Source organism: Bombina bombina, chromosome 3 (assembly GCF_027579735.1).
Source record: "Bombina bombina isolate aBomBom1 chromosome 3, aBomBom1.pri, whole genome shotgun sequence".
Lineage (NCBI taxonomy): Eukaryota > Metazoa > Chordata > Amphibia > Anura > Bombinatoridae > Bombina > Bombina bombina.
Genome location: NC_069501.1, coordinates 14,094,647 through 14,113,768, shown reverse-complemented (window position 1 = coordinate 14,113,768; position 19,122 = coordinate 14,094,647). Strand labels below are relative to the sequence as shown.

At 42.8% G+C, this 19,122-nt stretch overlaps 1 protein-coding gene across 4 annotated transcripts in view; it reads right to left on the bottom strand.

Moving 5' to 3' along the window:
* Positions 1-19,122, bottom strand: part of LOC128652790 (uncharacterized) — a 653,660-nt gene that overhangs the window by 316,166 nt on the left and 318,372 nt on the right. For all 4 annotated transcript variants that reach the window (XM_053705722.1, XM_053705724.1, XM_053705723.1 and 1 more), the window contains exon 5: positions 7,280-7,510. In XM_053705722.1, the coding sequence (XP_053561697.1) occupies positions 7,280-7,510 (231 nt within the window). The remainder of the gene's footprint in view (positions 1-7,279; positions 7,511-19,122) is intronic.

Below are 19,122 nucleotides of genomic sequence, written 5' to 3'. Positions count from 1 at the left end.
CAGGGAGCAGTGTGCGAGGTTATAACAGGACAGGAAGCAGTGTGTGAGAGTATAACAGGACAGGGAGCAGTGTGTGAGAGTATAACCAGACATGCAACAGTGTGAGAGGGTATAACAGGACAGGGAGCAGTGTGTGAGGGTATAACAGCACAGGGAGCAGTGTGTGAGGTATAACAGGACAGGGAGCAGTGTGTGAGGATATAACAGGACAGGGAGCAGTGTGTGAGGGTATAACAGGACATGGAGCAGTGTTTGAGGGTATAACAGGACAGGGAGCAGTGTGTGAGGATATAACAGGACAGGGAGCATTGTGTGAGGGTATAACAGGACAGGGAGCAGTGTGTGAGGGTATAACAGGATATGCAACAGTGTGTGAGGGTATAACAGGACAGGGAGCAGTCTGTGAGTGTATAACAGGACAGGGAGCAGTGTGTGAGGGTATAACAGGACAGGGAGCAGTATGTGAGGGTATAACAGGACAGGGAGCTGTGTGTGAGGGTATAACAGGACAGGGAGCAGTGTGTGAGGGTGTAACAGGACAGGGAGCAGTGTGTGAGGGTATAACAGGACAGGGAACAGTGTGTGAGGGTATAACAGGACAGGGAGCAGTGTGTGAGGGTATAACAGGACAGGGAGCAGTGTGTGAGGGTATAACAGGATAGGGAGCTGCATGTGTGAGAGTATAACAGGACATGCAACAGTGTGTGAGGGTATAACCGGACAGGGAGCAGTGTGTGAGGGTATAACAGGACAGGGAGCAGTGTGTGAGGGTATTACAGGACAGGGAGCAGTGTGTGAGGGAATAACAGAACAGGGAGCAGTGTGTGAGGGTATAACAGGACAGGGAGCAGTGTGTGAGGCTATAACAGGACAGGGAGCAGTGTGTGAGGGTATAACAGGACAGGGAGCAGTGTGTGAGGGTATAACAGGACAGGGACTAGTGTGTGAGGGTATAACAGGACAGGGAGCAGTATGTGAGGGTATAACAGGACAGGGAATAGTGTGTGAGGGTATAACAGGACAGGGAGCAGCATGTGAGGGTATAACATGACAGGGAGCAGTGTGTGAGGGTATAACAGGACAGGGAGCAGTGTGTGAGGGTACAACAGGACAGGGTACAGTGTGTGAGGATATAACAGGACCGGGAGCAGTATGTGAGGGTATAACAGGACAGTTAGCAGTGTGTGAGTGTATAACAGGACAGAGAGCAGTGTGTGAGGGTATAACAGGACAGGGAGCAGTGTGTGAGGGTATAACAGGACAGGGAGCAGTGTGTGAGTGTATAACAGGACAGGGGGCAGTGTGTGAGGGTATAACAGAACAGGGAGCAGTGTGTGAGGGTATAACAGGACAGGGAGCAGTGTGTGAGGCTATAACAGGACAGGGAGCAGTGTGTGAGGGTATAACAGGACAGGGAGCAGTGTGTGAGGGTATAACAGGACAGGGAGCAGTGTGTGAGGGTATAACAGGACAAGGAGCAGTATGTGAGGGTATAACAGGACAGGGAGCAGTGTGTGAGGGTATAACAGGACAGGGAGCAGTGTGTGAGGGTATAACAGGATAGGGAATAGTGTGTGAGGGTATAACAGGACAGGGAGCAGTATGTGAGGGTATAACAGGACAGGGAATAGTGTGTGAGGGTATAACAGGATGGGGAGCAGTGTGTGAGGGTATAACAGGACAGGGAATAGTGTGTGAAGGTATAACAGGATGGGGAGCAGTGTGTGAGGGTATAACAGGACAGGGAGCAGCGTGTGAGGATATAACAGGACAGGGAGCAGTGTGTGAGGGTATAACAGGATGGGGAGCAGTGTGTGAGGGTATAACTGGGGGAGCAGTGTGTGAGGGTATAACTGGGGGAGCAGTGTGTGAATAAACATTTAAACAATAACTTATTGGTGGATAATTGAAAATATAACACTTTAACATTATGAGATATTTTTTGCAAAGCAATGTTTTAATTTGAAAATGTAATGAATTATTTTAATTTTATATTATTGAATTAGTAAATTGTATATCTCTCTTTAATTATTATAAGTAAAACCCTATAAAAAAAACATTTACAGGTCAGTGAATTCTATCATAGTTCCTGCTCTACTTGATAATATATGTTTAGGAGGACAATGAGAGGTGCACAGTCAGAGTGAAGAAATGTGGCAGCAAATAACAGAGAGAAAATGTGTCAGCGAATCACAGAGAGGAAATGTGTCAGCGAATCACAGAGAGGAAATATACCAGCGAACCACAGAGAGGAAATGTGTCAGCGAATCACAGAGAGGAAATATTCCAGCGAACCACAGAGAGGAAATATACCAGCAAATCACAGAGAGGAAATGTGCCAGCAAATCACAGAGAGGAAATATATCAGCGAACCACAGAGAGGAAATATACCAGCAAATCACAGAGAGGAAATGTGCCAGCAAATCACAGAGAGGAAATATATCAGCGAACCACAGAGAGGAAATATACCAGCAAATCACAGAGAGGAAATGTGTCAGCGAATCACAGAGAGGAAATATTCCAGCGAACCACAGAGAGGAAATATACCAGCAAATCACAGAGAGGAAATATATCAGCGAACCACAGAGAGGAAATATACCAGCAAATCACAGAGAGGAAATGTGTCAGCGAATCACAGAGAGGAAATATTCCAGCGAACCACAGAGAGGAAATATACCAGCAAATCACAGAGAGGAAATATATCAGCGAACCACAGAGAGGAAATGTGCCAGCAAATCACAGAGAGGAAATATATCAGCGAACCACAGAGAGGAAATATACCAGCAAATCACAGAGAGGAAATATATCAGCAAATCACAGAGAGGAAATGTGCCAGCGAATCACAGAGAGGAAATGTGCCAGCGAATCACAGAGAGAAGAAATGTGCCAGCGAATCACAAAGAGAAGAAATGTGCCAGCGATTCACAGAGAGAAGAAATATGCCAGCAAATCAAAGAGAGGAAATGTGCCAGCGAATCACAGAGAGGAAATGTACCAGTGAATCACAGAGAGGGGAAATGTGCCAGCGAATCACAGAGAGAGAAAGTGTGCCAGCGAATCACAGAGAGAAGAAATGTGCCAGCGAATCACAGAGAGAGGAAGTGTGCCAGCGAATCACAGAGAGAAGAAATGTGCCAGCGAATCACAGAGAGGAAATGTAACAGCGAATCACAGAGAAGTAAATGTACCAGCGAATCACAGAGAAGTAAATGTACCAGCGGATCACAGAGAGGAAATGTACCAGCGAATCAAAGAGAAGTAAATGTACCAGCGAATCACAGAGAAGTAAATGTACCAGCGAATCACAGAGAAGTAAATGTACCAGCGAATCAAAGAGAAGTAAATGTACCAGCGAATCACAGAGAAGTAAATGTACCAGCGAATCACAGAGAAGTAAATGTGTTTGATTTTGTGAGAGGGCCTGGTTCAGTGAGAGGCCACATTACAGTGATACAGCCAGTAGAAGTGAATGATAGATAGATTAAAGGGTAGATTTACTAAATGTCAAGCAGACATGATTCGGAATAGCGAATTATGTCCACTCAACATCGCTTAATGCCGACGGTATACGCTGTCAGCATTTATAATTGCACAAACATATCTAGTGAAATGCTTGTACAATGCCACCCCCTGCTCACTGGCAGCCAATCAGCCACTAGCTGGAGCTGTCAATCATCCAGATTGGATCGGATCGGGATGATTTCAATCTGCCACCTAAAAGGTTTCGGACAGGTTAAGGAGCAGTGGTCTTATGACCGCTGCTTCTTAACTTCCATTTCAGGTGAGCCAGAATGATGGGCCTCCGAAACAGCATCTGCTGCTCAATAAATGGAGCCCTAAGAGGGGTTGAACTTCATACTGATGCAGGGCTAGAGAGAGATTTAATGTCTATCCTACAGTGCAGGCAGTGCACAGGGAGTGAGTGAGTTATGGGTTTAGCCTGTATGGACCTTGTGTAGAACATAGACAGACAGATGGCCGTGGGCCTACAAGGTTTATGGCATCTTGAATACTGCTTTACACATTTTTGTTTCAGGGATTTAGAGGTGAAAAAGCGGAAATACATCCTCTCTCTTTATGAGCTACTCAAAGATGATTTACAGCCAATGAGGCCCATTTATCAAGCTCCGAATGGAGCTTGAGGGCCCGTGTTTCTGGTGAGAGTGTATTGCTCTCCGCATTCAGCGATGTCTGTCAGACCTGATCGGCACTGTCGGATCAGGTCCGACAGACCTTTGATAAATAGGCCCCAATATCTCAGGGTTACAGGATTGCACGTGTTGTCCTGCATAAACCGTCTTGTCTTTAACAGTTTCCATTCAGGCGAGGGATTGTCAGTGAAAAAGTCCAGTTTTGTTTCTGCGGTTGAGGGATATTTTCAAGTGGCTGTAAAAAAATGTCTCTCATTAGAGGTTATTTTCCTTTCTATCTACCCCTTCAGGATTACACAGTGGGAAAGTACGACATAGGCTATGGCGCTGTGACCATAAAGGATTAAATCCGGGTTACACACTTAATGACAACATGTGGGTTAAGAAAGCACCAAGTTGTGGCTAAATATATTATACTTTAATGCAAAGTGTTTATGCAATTTCAACCCTGGGAGCTCTACAAACAGAGACAGCTTATGACATGCAGTGTTCTTTTAGCAATGCTGTCAACCCCTTAATAACCTGGTTGTTTAGCCCTTAAGGACCAGCACAGAACCTTGTATGGTGGCAGTGTCCTGGTCTGTTAGTGCACCTGTTTTGGCCCTGTCGGCACAACAGCTCTATTTCTGCATGTCTCAGGAGTGACGCAATGCTGAAATAGTGTAATGGAAGACACCCCAGGCTATCGAGTGCAAGTACAGGATTTTAAGTGTTCTCATGCCTGTCCGTGAGGGCCTTTATTCATGAGATACACACTGTGATGAGCGTAGATCTCATGCTGCTGCTGGAAATCTGTAAATAAGGCTAGCCCGCAGCAGAACAGTAATTGTCAAAAAGTTATTGTGTATACAATCCCTGTCAAAAAAGTTACTGTGTATAAAATCCCTGTCAAAAAAGTTACTGTGTATACAATCCCTGTCGAAAAAGTTACTTTTTTATACAATCCCTGTCAAAAAATTTACCGTGTATACAATCACTGTCAAAAAAGTTACCGTGTATACAATCACTGTCAAAAAAGTTACTGTGTATACAATCCCTGTCAAAAAAGTTACCGTGTATACAATCCCTGTCAAAAAAACATAATTTATGTAAGAACTTACCTGATAAATTCATTTCTTTCATAATGGCAAGAGTCCATTAGTTAGTGACGTATGGGATATACAATCCTACCAGGAGGGGAAAAGTTTCCCAAACCTCAAAATGCCTATAAATACACCCCTCACCACACCCACAATTCAGTTTAACGAATAGCCAAGTAGTGGGGTGATAAAGAAAGGAGTAAAAAGCATCAACAAAGGAATTTGGAAATAATTGTGCTTTATACGAAAAATCATAACCACCATAAAAAGGGTGGGCCTCATGGACTCTTGCCAATATGAAAGAAATGAATTTATCAGGTAAGTTCTTACATGAATTATGTTTTCTTTCATGTAATTGGCAAGAGTCCATGAGCTAGTGACGTATGGGATATCAAATACCCAAGATGTGGAACTCCACGCAAGAGTCACTAGAGAGGATGGGATAAATAATAAAATACAGCTATTTTCCGCTGAAAAATAATCCACAACCCAAATTATAAGTTTATTCTTTAATGATAAGAAAAACTTAAAACATCAGCAGAAGAATCAAACTGAAACAGCTGCCTGAAGAACTTTTCTACCAAAAACTGCTTCTGAAGAAGCAAATACATCAAAACGGTAGAATTTAGTAAATGTATGCAAAGAAGACCAAGTTGCTGCTTTGCAAATCTGATCAACTGAAGCTTCATTCTTAAAAGCCCACATAGTGGAGACTGATCTAGTAGAATGAGCTGTAATTCTCTGAGGCGGGTTCTTACCCAACTCCAAATAAGCTTGACGAATCAAAAGCTTTAACCAAGAAGCCAAGGAAATAGCAGAAGCTTTCTGACCTTTCCTAGGACCATAAAATAAAACGAATAAACTAGAAGTTTTTCTGAAAACTTTAGTAGCTTCAACATATTTCAAAGCTCTTACCACATCCAAAGAATGTAAGGATCTTTCCAAAGAATTCTTTGGATTAGGACACAAGGAAGGGACAACAATTTCTCTACTAATGTTGTTAAAATTCACAACCTTAGGTAAAAATTGAAAAGTCCGTAAAACTGCCTTATCCTGATGAAAAATCAGAAAAGGAGATTCACAAGAAAGAGCAGATAGCTCAGAAACTCTTCTAGCAGAAGAGATAGCCAAAAGGAACAACACTTTCCAAGAAAGTAGTTAAATGTCCAAAGAATGCATAGGCTCAAATGGAGGAACCTGTAAAGCCTTCAGAACCAAATTGAGACTCCAAGGAGGAGAAATTGATTTAATGACAGGCTTAATTCGAACTAAAGCCTGTACAAAACAATGAATATCAGGAAGTTTAGCAATGTTTCTGTGAAATAAAACTGAAAGAGCAGAGATTTGTCCCTTCAAGAAACTTGCAGACAAAACCTTATCCAAACCATCCTGGAGAAACTGTAAAATATATATACACACAAATATATACCTGTAAACATTTGGACATATGTTGTAAATATATATATATATTTGAAAATAAAAAGAACATTTTCTTACAATTGAAGAACATATTAAAAAACAGAAAAAACATTAATATTGATTAAAAATTACATTGCCTATTTCAAGGCATTTGACTGGTACTCAGAAGTGTTTAACACGTCTTGATAATGTTACACTACAAGTCTGGGGATGGCTCAGATGGGCTCATCATTTTCTGCTTTTCTCATATAAATTCCTCTTTTTCTCACATATAATTCTCCCCTGGGCTCCTATAGCAAACATCTGCTTTGTGTATTTGAGGCTGTTGATTATTTGAGCATTTTGTGTGCTACAATACTGATTGTGAGACCTCATGGCACCCAAAAAAGCACCTGTTCCCAAGTAATCCCCACAAGTGATGGCTTAGGTTTGTTTGTGGGATAAATAGCTCTGTGCATTGCGGTACTGCAATTTATATCCCTGCCAGGACCTTTGTGTCAAAGGAAGTGATCGTAACAGAGGTCTGCTCTGCTTAGTACAATTTGAGATACATAACAGTTCTCTGGATCATTATTAATACTGTAGGAGCATCACTCAGCCCCCAGGGCAGGTAAGTCACATCACACTCACCTGGACAAAATGCAGACTTCTGGGTGTGTTTTGTACCAAGCTTGTTTTGCACAGTGCAGGTGACATTTCCATTGACCGGTGCAGGAATAGATATTACACCGCTGTTATTTGAGAGACCGTTCCAAACCAAGGAGAACTTAGGATCCGTCCCCTTCTCCACACTACAAACAATCACTGCGCTGCCATTCTTCTTATTGCAGGTAACATTTAGCACAGGCTCTGATAGAGGATCTAGAGGGTAAAACAAACACATTTACTTTACATACACAGTAGAAAATAGTTATTCATAATAAAACAGCTGTAATCCATACACGTTGACACTAAATGCATATCCCCTTCCCAAAAACCAGTAGGCATTATACCCTGGCACTGGCTGGCTGCAGGTATACAGATACCCTGGTACAATCTGCATTGATACAGATACCCTGGCTGGCTGTGGGGTTACAGTTCTCTGGTACTATCTGTGAGGATACAGATACCATGGCACTGGCTGTCTGCAGGGATACAGATACCCTAGTACTGTCTGTGAGGATACGGATACCTTGGCACTGGCTGGCTGCAGGGATACAGATACCCTGGTAAAGGCTGGGTGCAGGGATAAAGATACCTTGGCACTGGTTGGCTGCAAGGATACAGACACCCTGGCATTGGCAGCGAGGATATAGATACTCTTGCACTATCTGGCTGAGAGGATACAGCACCCTGGTACTGTCTGCAGGGATACAGATACCCCTGTACTGTCTGTGGGGATACAGATAATTTGGCACTGGCTTGCTGTGAGGAGACAGATACCCTGGTATTCTCTGCAGGGATAAAGATGCACTGGCTGCATGAATACATATACCCTGATACTGGATGCGGCTATACACAGTTACCCTGGCACTGGCTGCAGTTATACACAGTTACCCTGGCGCTGGTTGCAGGATACACAGTTACACTGGCACTGGCTGCAGAGATACAGTTACACTGGCACTGGCTGCAGATATACACAGTTACACTGGCACTGGCTGCAGAGATACAGTTACACTGGCACTGGCTGCAGAGATACACAGGTTCACTGGCACTGGCTGCAGATATACACAGTTACACTGGCACTGGCTGCAGATATACACAGGTTCACTGGCACTGGCTGCAGAGATACAGTTACACTGGCACTGGCTGCAGAGATACACAGGTTCACTGGCACTGGCTGCAGAGATACAGTTACACTGGCACTGGCTGCAGAGATACGCAGGTTCACTGGCACTGGCTGCAGAGATACACAGGTTCTCTGGCACTGGTTGCAGAGATACACGGTTAAACTGGCACTGGCTGCAGAGATACAGTTACACTGGCACTGGCTGCAGAGATACACAGTTACACTGGCACTGGCTGCAGAGATACACAGGTTCTCTGGCACTGGTTGCAGAGATACACGGTTAAACTGGCACTGGCTGCAGAGATACAGTTACACTGGCACTGGCTGCAGAGATACACAGGTTCACTGGCACTGGCTGCAGAGATACACAGGTTCTCTGGCACTGGTTGCAGAGATACACGGTTACACTGGCACTGGCTGCAGAGATACAGTTACACTGGCACTGGCTGCAGAGATACACAGGTTCTCTGGCACTGGTGGCAGAGATACACGGTTACACTGGCACTGGCTGCAGAGATACGGTTACACTGGCACTGGCTGCAGAGATACACAGGTTCTGTGGCACTGGTTGCAGAGATACACAGTTACACTGGCACTGGCTGCAGGGATACAGTTACACTGGCACTGGCTGCAGAGATACACAGGTTCTCTGGCAATGGTTGCAGAGATACACGGTTACACTGGCACTCGCTGCAGAGATACAGTTACACTGGCACTGGCTTCAGAGATACAGTTACACTGGCACTGGCTGTATAGATACACAGTTACCCTAGCACTGGCTGCATACATACAGATACACTGGCACTGGCTGCAGAGTTACAGTGTTATACTGGCACTGGCTGCAGAGATACACAGTTACACTGGCACTGGCTGCAGAGATACAGTTACCCTAGCACTGGCAGCATAGATACACAGTTACATTAGCACTGGCTGCATAGATACACAGTTACCCTGGCACTGGCTGCAGAGATACACAGTTACCCTGGCACTGGCTGCAGAGATACACAGTTACACTGGCACTGGCTGCAGAGATACACAGGTTCACTGGCACTGGCTGCAGAGATACACAGTTACACTGGCACTGGCTGCAGAGATACACAGGTTCACTGGCACTGGCTGCAGAGATACACAGTTACACTGGCACTGGCTGCAGAGATACACAGTTACACTGGCACTGGCTGCAGAGATACACAGATACACTGGTACTGGCTGCATAGATACACAGTTAACGTAGCACTGGCTGCATAGATACACAGTTACCCTGGCACTGGCTGCAGAGATACACAGTTACCCTGGCACTGGCTGCAGAGATACACAGTTACCCTGGTACTGGCTGCAGAGATACACAGTTACCCTGGCACTGGCTGCAGAGATACACAGATACACTGGCACTGGCTGCAGTTATACACAGTTACCCTGGCACTGGCTGCAGAGATACACAGTTACACTGGCACTGGCTGCAGAGATACACAGATACACTGGCACTGGCTGCAGAGATACACAGTTACACTGGCACTGGCTGCTGAGATACACAGGTTCACTGGCACTGGCTGCAGAGATACACAGGTTCTCTGGCACTGGTTGCAGAGATACATGGTTACAGTGGCACTGGCTGCAGAGATACAGTTACACTGGCACTGGCTGCATAGATACACAGGTTCACTGGCACTGGCTGCAGAGATACACAGGTTCTCTGGCACTGGTTGCAGAGATACACGGTTACACTGGCACTGGCTGCAAAGATACAGTTACACTGGCACTGGCTGCAGAGATACACAGTTACACTGGCACTGGCTGCAGAGATACACAGATACACTGGCACTGGCTGCAGAGATACAGTTACACTGGCACTGGCTGCAGAGATACAGTTACACTGGCACTGGCTGCAGAGATACACAGGTTCTCTGGCACTGGTTGCAGAGATACACGGTTACACTGGCACTGGCTGCAGAGATACAGTTACACTGGCACTGGCTGCAGAGATACACAGGTTCTCTGGCACTGGTTGCAGAGATACACGGTTACACTGGCACTGGCTGCAGAGATACAGTTACACTGGCACTGGCTGCGGTTAAACACAGTTACCCTGGGACTGGTTGCAAGGATACACAGTTACACTGGCACTGGCTGCAGAGATACAGTTACACTGGCACTGGCTGTATAGATACACAGTTACCCTAGCACTGGCTGCATACATATAGATACACTTGCACTGGCTGCAGAGTTACACAGTTACACTGGCACTGGCTGCAGAGATACACAGTTTCACTGGCACTGGCTGCAGAGATACAGTTACACTAGCACTGGCTGCAGAGATACACAGATACACTGGTACTGGCTGCATAGATACACAGTTACCCTAACACTGGCTGCATAGATACACAGTTACACTGGCACTGGCTGCAGAGATATAGTTACATCAGCACTGGCTGCAGAGATACACAGTTACCCTGGCACTGGCTGCAGAGATAGACAGATACACTGGCACTGGCTGCAGAGATACACAGATACACTGGCACTGGCTGCATAGATACACAGTTACCCTAGCACTGGCTGCAGAGATACAGTTGCATTAGCACTGGCTGCATAGATACACAGTTACCCTGGCACTGGCTGCAGATATACACAGTTACCCTGGCACTGGCTGCAGAGATACACAGTTACACTGGCACTGGCTGCAGAGATACAGTTACATTAGCACTGGCGGCAGAGATACACAGTTACACTGGCACTGGCTGCAGAGATACACAGTTACACTGGCACTGACTGCAGAGATACACAGATACACTGGCACTGGCTGCAGTTATACACAGATACACTAGTACTGGCTGCATAGATACACAGTTACCCTAGCACTGGCTGCATAGATACACAGTTACCCTGGCACTGGCTGCAGAGATACACAGTTACACTGGCACTGGCTGCATAGATACACAGTTACCCTGGTACTGGCTGCAGAGATACACAGTTACCCTGGCACTGGCTGCAGAGATACACATTTACCCTGGCACTGGCTGCAGAGATACACAGATACACTGGCACTGGCTGCAGTTATACACAGATACACTGGTACTGGCTGCATAGATACACAGTTACCCTAGCACTGGCTGCATAGACACACAGTTACCCTGGCACTGACTACATAGATACATAGTTACCCTGGCACTGGCTGCATAGATACACAGATACACTGGCACTGGCTGCATAGATACACAGTTACCCTGGTACTGGCTGCAGAGATACACAGTTACCCTGGCACTGGCTGCTGAGATACACAGTTACCCTGGCACTGGCTGCAGAGATACACAGTTACCCTGGCACTGGCTGCAGAGATACACAGATACACTGGTACTGGCTGCAGAGATACACAGTTACCCTGGCACTGGCTGCAGAGATACACAGTTACACTGGTACTGGCTGCAGAGATACACAGATACACTGGCACTGGCTGCAGAGATACACAGTTACCCTGGCACTGGCTGCAGAGATACACAGTTACCCTGGCACTGGCTGCAGAGATACACAGTTAACCTGGCACTGGCTGCAGAGATACACAGTTACACTGGTACTGGCTGCAGAGATACACAGATACACTGGCACTGGCTGCAGAGATACACATTTACCCTGGCACTGGCTGCAGAGATACACAGTTACCCTGGCACTGGCTGCAGAGATACACAGTTACCCTGGTACTGGCTGCAGAGATACACAGTTACCCTGGCACTGGCTGCAGAGATACACAGTTACCCTGGCACTGGCTGCAGAGATACACAGATACACTGGTACAGGCTGCAGAGATACACAGTTACCCTGGTACTGGCTGCAGAGATACACAGTTACACTGGCACTGGCTGCAGAGATACACAGTTACACTGGCACTGGCTGCAGAGATACACAGTTACACTGGCACTGGCTGCAGAGATACACAGTTACCCTGGTACTGGCTGCAGAGATACACAGATACCCTGGTACTGGCTGCAGAGATACACAGTTACACTGGTACTGGCTGCAGAGATACACAGTTACACTGGTACTGGCTGCAGAGATACACAGATACACTGGCACTGGCTGCAGAGATACACAGATACCCTGGTACTGGCTGCAAGGATATGGATGCTCAGGAGTAGTATATGCTAATTATAGTGTAATCTGCAAACCACAGAGGGTAGAATCATATTATTAGGAGTAAGAGTAAATACTTAACAGGGGCAGCTAATTCTATTGGGATTTTAGAGCATATAAATAGATCTCTTATAGTACATTAGAATTAACATGTACAGTGCATTGTATGTTTGCCCTGGGGTTTTAGCATTTGCACAGTCAATCAGATCTGTTCAAAAACCCTGTATGCCACACAAAGTCCCCTTTAAATTTTATAGGGTTAACTAATTTTCAGTAACTTTTTCTGCAGTTTTGGACACATTCTCCCCCTCTGCACGTGCACAAGCTGTGCATTTGTCTGTCCTGAGCTGCATGGCTTTTGCATATGCTCAGTTCACTTATTAATAAAAACAAATAAAGGGTTAAGCGCACTCTATGGTTTCATTATTATCAGCAAGTTAACAGCTGCAGATGCTTTTTGATGTCACAGTCATTTTCACTGTTTCTGCAGCACCTGTTCATGATAGTTTTGGTGAAACCTATCTCTATAGTTCCAAATCAAAGAGTGTCCCCAAACGATAAGGTAGTTAAAACAAATGTCTTTAGTCTAATATTGTAAAACACATCAGTAGTAGTGATGAAAAAAGTGAACAGGTTCTGACAATAGTGTCTAACGCAGCTGTAGTAGCCGTAATCATAGACATATCATACTGCCTTACGTGACCATCTTAAATACCCCTGTGAGTTTAAAAACACCTGAATCAATTCACTAATTTAACCCTTTAGTGTCATATACAATTCCATTATTATTCTTAATTTTATAAATATATACATGTTTATATCTGCTGTATTTATCTGATTATCTCCCAGTACCATAATAAAATGTCCATCATATATCAAATAGTTAATATATTATACATTCTTTATATATATATGCTTTTGTCTACCAATAGTACTTCAGTATGACACTATATCCAGAGATGGATAGGTTTCTTTAAATACGACCTCCCATTATCATAGACAGGCCAGAATTTTTAATGAATTCTGTAAAACCTTAGTTAAAAGACATATGGCGAACGCAGCACCCCGACCTCCGCAGTTTTTCATGTGAATCTAAGTCACACAAATTTTTTCTAGAATTGAACTTTTTCGAATAGAAGAGACGCCGTTACCGTTAGATCTTGAATCAAACATTTCATTACTTTCAGATCATGCCATAATTACCTTAAAATTAAAGATGGCATTACAAATGGATAGGAATACTTTCCACTTCCCAAGATAGATGGCTAATAATGTGAGAGTGGAAAAATGGCGAGGATATTATAGAAACAATATGGGATATTTACACAAAATAGAAACTTTTTGGGAAGCAGGTAAGGCCGTGTTTAGAGGGGAGATTAAAGCATATTAAAAATGATGATACGAGAATTTCAACTAGCTAATCAGGTAAACAATACATACAGAATATATCTTAATACGCCAAATAATATAAATTGGAACAAGTAAGTAAAGCAAAATCTGAAAGAGAGATCTTTATGAAAGAAAAATGGTCATTAGAAGATCTAAAAACTAGAGCTTTCATCCAGGTAGATCAAGGAACGTCAGCTAAAAATTTAGCTAGAATCATTAAAATCAGAAAGGACAGTAATATGATATCTAGTATCAAAGTGGGCAATTCAAAATATATCTCAGTAGCAGAGATTAGAAATGCTTTTTTTTTACATATTACCAGAAAATCTATTCTAAATAAATTATACATAAAGCAGAGCAAGAAACACTTTGGCAGAAAGTGACTCTCCCTAAAATTTCTAATGAAGAATTATAGCGCATTAATCACATTCAGGTAGATTATGAGTTATGCTAGAGGGTTTTTAATGAACGCAACAAAAGTTGCATTATTTCACCCTCTATAGCGCTGCCATTACAAGTTTTGAAACAGCCGGCTTGTGCGTGCGATATGGTTGCATTGAGCTCCATACCGCACAAAAAACAAGCGCTGTTTTGACATGCTCGTGCACGCTTTCCCCATAGACATCAATGGGGACAGGGGGTTAGAAAAAAAACCTAACACCTGCAATCGCGGAATGAAAAGCTCCGTAACGCAGCCCCATTGATGTCTATGGGGAAAAATAAGTTAAGTTTAAAACTAATACCCTAACATAAACCCCACGTCTAAACACCTAATCTGCTGCCCCCAACATCGCTGCCACCTACTGTTATATTTTTTAGATTACAATATTAATTATGACTATCTCCGCAGTAACCTCCAACATGTTATATATTTTATATAAGGTTACAGATATAATTAAAACTGTCTCAGCGGTAACCTCCAATATATTTGTATTATTTTTCTTTAGTTCTAATCAGGTGATATCTTTTTAAACATGGCAAATTATAATTGTGGAGTAAAGAAGATTCATTTTTGAAAAATATATGCAGATTTATTAGACATTAAACAAGATACTAACAAGCGATATCCCATTTAATTATACACAAAGCAAACTCTGATACAATATGAAATAACATATAATTTTTTGCTTAGTTTTTAACCCTATGGGTACAAATTTAACAGTGAAATCTATTACAAGGTAAAATAAACCAGCATTTACCAATTAGGCAGTATGTGTTACTAACAACGGTTATTTAATATAATCTTAGCCAAATATTATCATTAAAATTATGTTTTGGTAACTTAACAGTACAATACATTCAGTCAGATTCAGAATGTATATCTAAAGCCTAAGGAACGCATAAAAACCTCTCTAATGCCTCAACAAGTCTCAACCTTAGGTAATATAAAACTACTAAAATAAAATATACTTAAACACAACACCAGGGTTTTTCTTACAATAAACTGAATTAAGTGAACACTATCTGTAACAAGATTTTCTGATATTGGTAGCTGAATTAGATTCCTGGACAAATATGACCCAGTCTATGGGGGTAAGTACATATAAAAACATAATTTATGTAAGAACTTACCTGATAAATTAATTTCTTTCATATTGGCAAGAGTCCATGAGCTAGTGACATATGGGATATACATTCCCAAACCTCAAAATGCCTATAAATACACCCCTCACCACACCCACAATTCAGTTTAACGAATATCCAAGAAGTGGGGTGATAAGAAAGGAGCAAAAGGATCAACAAGGAATTGGAATAATTGTGCTTTATACAAAAATCATAACCACCACAAAAAGGGTGGGCCTCATGGACTCTTGCCAATATGAAAGAAATGAATTTATCAGGTAAGTTCTTACATAAATTATGTTTTCTTTCATGTAATTGGCAAGAGTCCATGAGCTAGTGACGTATGGAATAGCAAATACCCAAGATGTGGAACTCCACACAAGAGTCACTAGAGAGGGAGGGATAAAAATAAAGCCAATTCCGCTGAAAAAAGAATCCACAACCCAAATCAAAAGTTTTAATCTTAATAATGAAAAAAACTGAAATTATAAGCAGAAGAATCAAACTGAAACAGCTGCCTAAAGTGCTTTTCTACCAAAAACTGCTTCGGAAGAAGAGAAAACATCAAAATGGTAGAATTTAGTAAAAGTATGCAAATAAGACCAAGTTGCTGCTTTGCAAATCTGATCAACAGAAGCTTCATTTTTAAAAGCCCAGGAAGTAGAAACTGACCTAGTAGAATGAGCCGTAATCCTCTGAGGCGGGGAGTTACCCGACTCCAAATAAGCATGATGAATCAAAAGCTTTAACCAAGATGCCAAAGAAATGGCAGAAGCCTTCTGACCTTTCCTAGAACCAGAAAAGATAACAAATAGACTAGAAGTCTTTCTGAAATCTTTAATAGCTTCAACATAATATTTCAAAGCTCTTACCACATCCAAAGAATGTAACGATCTTTCTAAATAATTCTTAGGATTAGGACACAACGAAGGAACAACAATTTCTTTACTAATGTTGTTGGAATTCACAACTTAAGGTAAAAATTTAAATGAAGTCCTCAAAACCGCCTTATCCTGATGAAAAATCAGAAAAGGAGACTCACAAGAAAGAGCAGATAATTCAGAAACTCTTCTAGCAGAAGAGATGGCCAAAAGGAACAATACTTTCCAAGTAAGTAATTTAATGTCCAGAGAATGCATAGGCTCAAACGGAGGAGCCTGTAAAGCCTTCAAAACCAAATTAAGACTCCAAGGAGGAGAAATTGGCTTAATGACAGGCTTGATACGAACCAAGGCCTGAACAAAACAATGAATATCAGGAAGATTAGCAATTTTTCTGTGAAACAGAACAGAAAGAGCAGAGATTTGTCCTTTCAAGGAACTTGCAGACAAACCCTTATCCAAACCATCCTGAAGAAACTGTAAAATTCTAGGAATTCTAAAAGAATGTCAAGAGAATTTATGAGAAGAACAGCATGGAATGTCTTCCATACTCGGTAATAAATCTTTCTAGACACAGATTTACGAGCCTGCAAGATAGTATTAATCACTGAGTCAGAGAAACCTATATGACTAAGCACTAGGCGTTCAATCTCCATACCTTCAAATTTAATGATTTGAGATCCTGATGGAAGACAGTAGGTCCAGCCTTAACAGAAGTGGCCAAGGTTGGCAACTGGACATTCCGAACAAGATCTGCATACCAAAACCTGAGTAGCCATGCTGGAGCCACCAGCAGTACAAATGAACGCTCCATTATGATTTTGGAAATCACTCTTGGAAGAAGAACTAGAGGCGGAAAGACATAAGCAGGTTGATAATTCCAAGGAAGTGACAACGCATCCACTGCTTCCGCCTGAGAATCCCGGGACCTGGACAGATACCTTGGAAGTTTCCTGTTTAGATGAGAAGCCATCAGATCTATTTCTGGAAGCCCCCACATCTGAACAATCTGAAGAAACACATCTGGGTGAAGAGACCATTCTCCCGGATGTAAAGTCTGGCGACTGAGATAATCCGCTTCCCAATTGTCTATACCTGGGATATGGACCGCAGAGATTAGACAGGAGCTAGATTCCGCCCGTGCAAGTATCCGAGATACCTCTTTCATAGCTTGAGGACTGTGAGTCCGACTTTGATGATTGACATACACCACGGCTGTGACATTGTCTGTCTGAAAACAAATAAACAGTTCTCTCTTCAGAAGAGGCCAAAACTGAAGAGCTCTGAGAATCGCATGGAGTTCCAAAATATTGATTGGTAATCTCGCCTCTTGAGATTTCCAAACCCCCTGCGCTGTCAGAGATCCCCAGACAGCTCCCCAACCTGAAAGACTTGCATCTGTTGTAATCACAGTCCAGGTTGGATGAACAAAAGAGGCCCCTGAACTAAACGATGGTGATCTAACCACCAAGTCAGAGATAGTCGAATATTGGGATTCAAGGATATTAATTGTGATATCTTTGTATAATCCCTGCACCATTGGCCCTAAAACCTCCATGCACATAGCTACTGAAGGGAATGATTGAGACTGAAAGTTCCGACAAGCTGAAACCAATTTCAGATGTTTTTTGTCTGTTAGAGACAAAGTCATGGATACTGAATCTATTTGGAATCCTAAAAAGGTTATCCTTGTCTGAGGAATCAAGGAACTTTTTGGTGGTAAATTGATCTACCAACCATGTCTTTGAAGAAACAACACTAGTTGATTCGTGTGAGATTCTGCAGAATGTAAAGACTGAGCAAGTACCAAGATATCGTCCAAATAAGGAAACACTGCAATACCCCGCTCTCTGATTACAGAGAGTAGGGCACGAGAACCTTTGAAAAGATCCTTGGAGCTGTTGCTAGGCCAAAAGGAAGAGCAACAAATTGGTAATGCTTGTCTAGGAAAGAGAATCTCAGGAACTGATAGTGATCTGGATGAATCGGAATATGAAGATATGCATCCTGTAAGTCTATTGTGGACATATAATGCCCTTGCTGAACAAAAGGCAGAATAGTCCTTATAGTCACCATTTTGAATGTTGGTATTCTTACATAACGACTCAAAATTTTTTAGATCCAGAACTGGTCTGAAAGAATTCTCTTTCTTTGGGACAATGAACAAATTTGAATAAAACCCCAGACCCCATTCCTGAAAGGGAACTGGCACAATTACCCTGGATAACTCCAGGTCTGAAATACACTTCAGGAAAGCCTGAGCCTTTACTGGGTTCACTGGAATGCATGAGAGAAAGAAACTTCTCACAGGCGGTCTTACCTTGAAACCTATTATGTACCCTTGAGAAACAATGTTCTGGATCCAATGATTTTGGATTGCATTGATCCAACCATCTTTGAAAAATCTTAGTCTGCCCCCTACCAGCTGCGCTGGAATGAGGGCCGCACCTTCATGCAGACTTGGGGGCTGATTTTGATTTTCTAAAAGGCTTGGATTTATTACAGACTGGAGAAAGCTTCCAATTGGAAACCGTTCCTTTAGGGGAAGGGTCAGGTTTCTGTTCCTTATTCTGACGAAAAGAACAAAGACGATTAGCAGCCCTAAATTTATCCATAGATTTTTTATCCTGAGGCAAAAAAGGCTCCCTTCCCCCCGGTAACAGTTGAAATAATAGAATCCAACTGAGAACCAAATAATTTATTACCTTGGAAAGAAAGAGATAGCAATGTCATATCTGCATTCCAAGTTT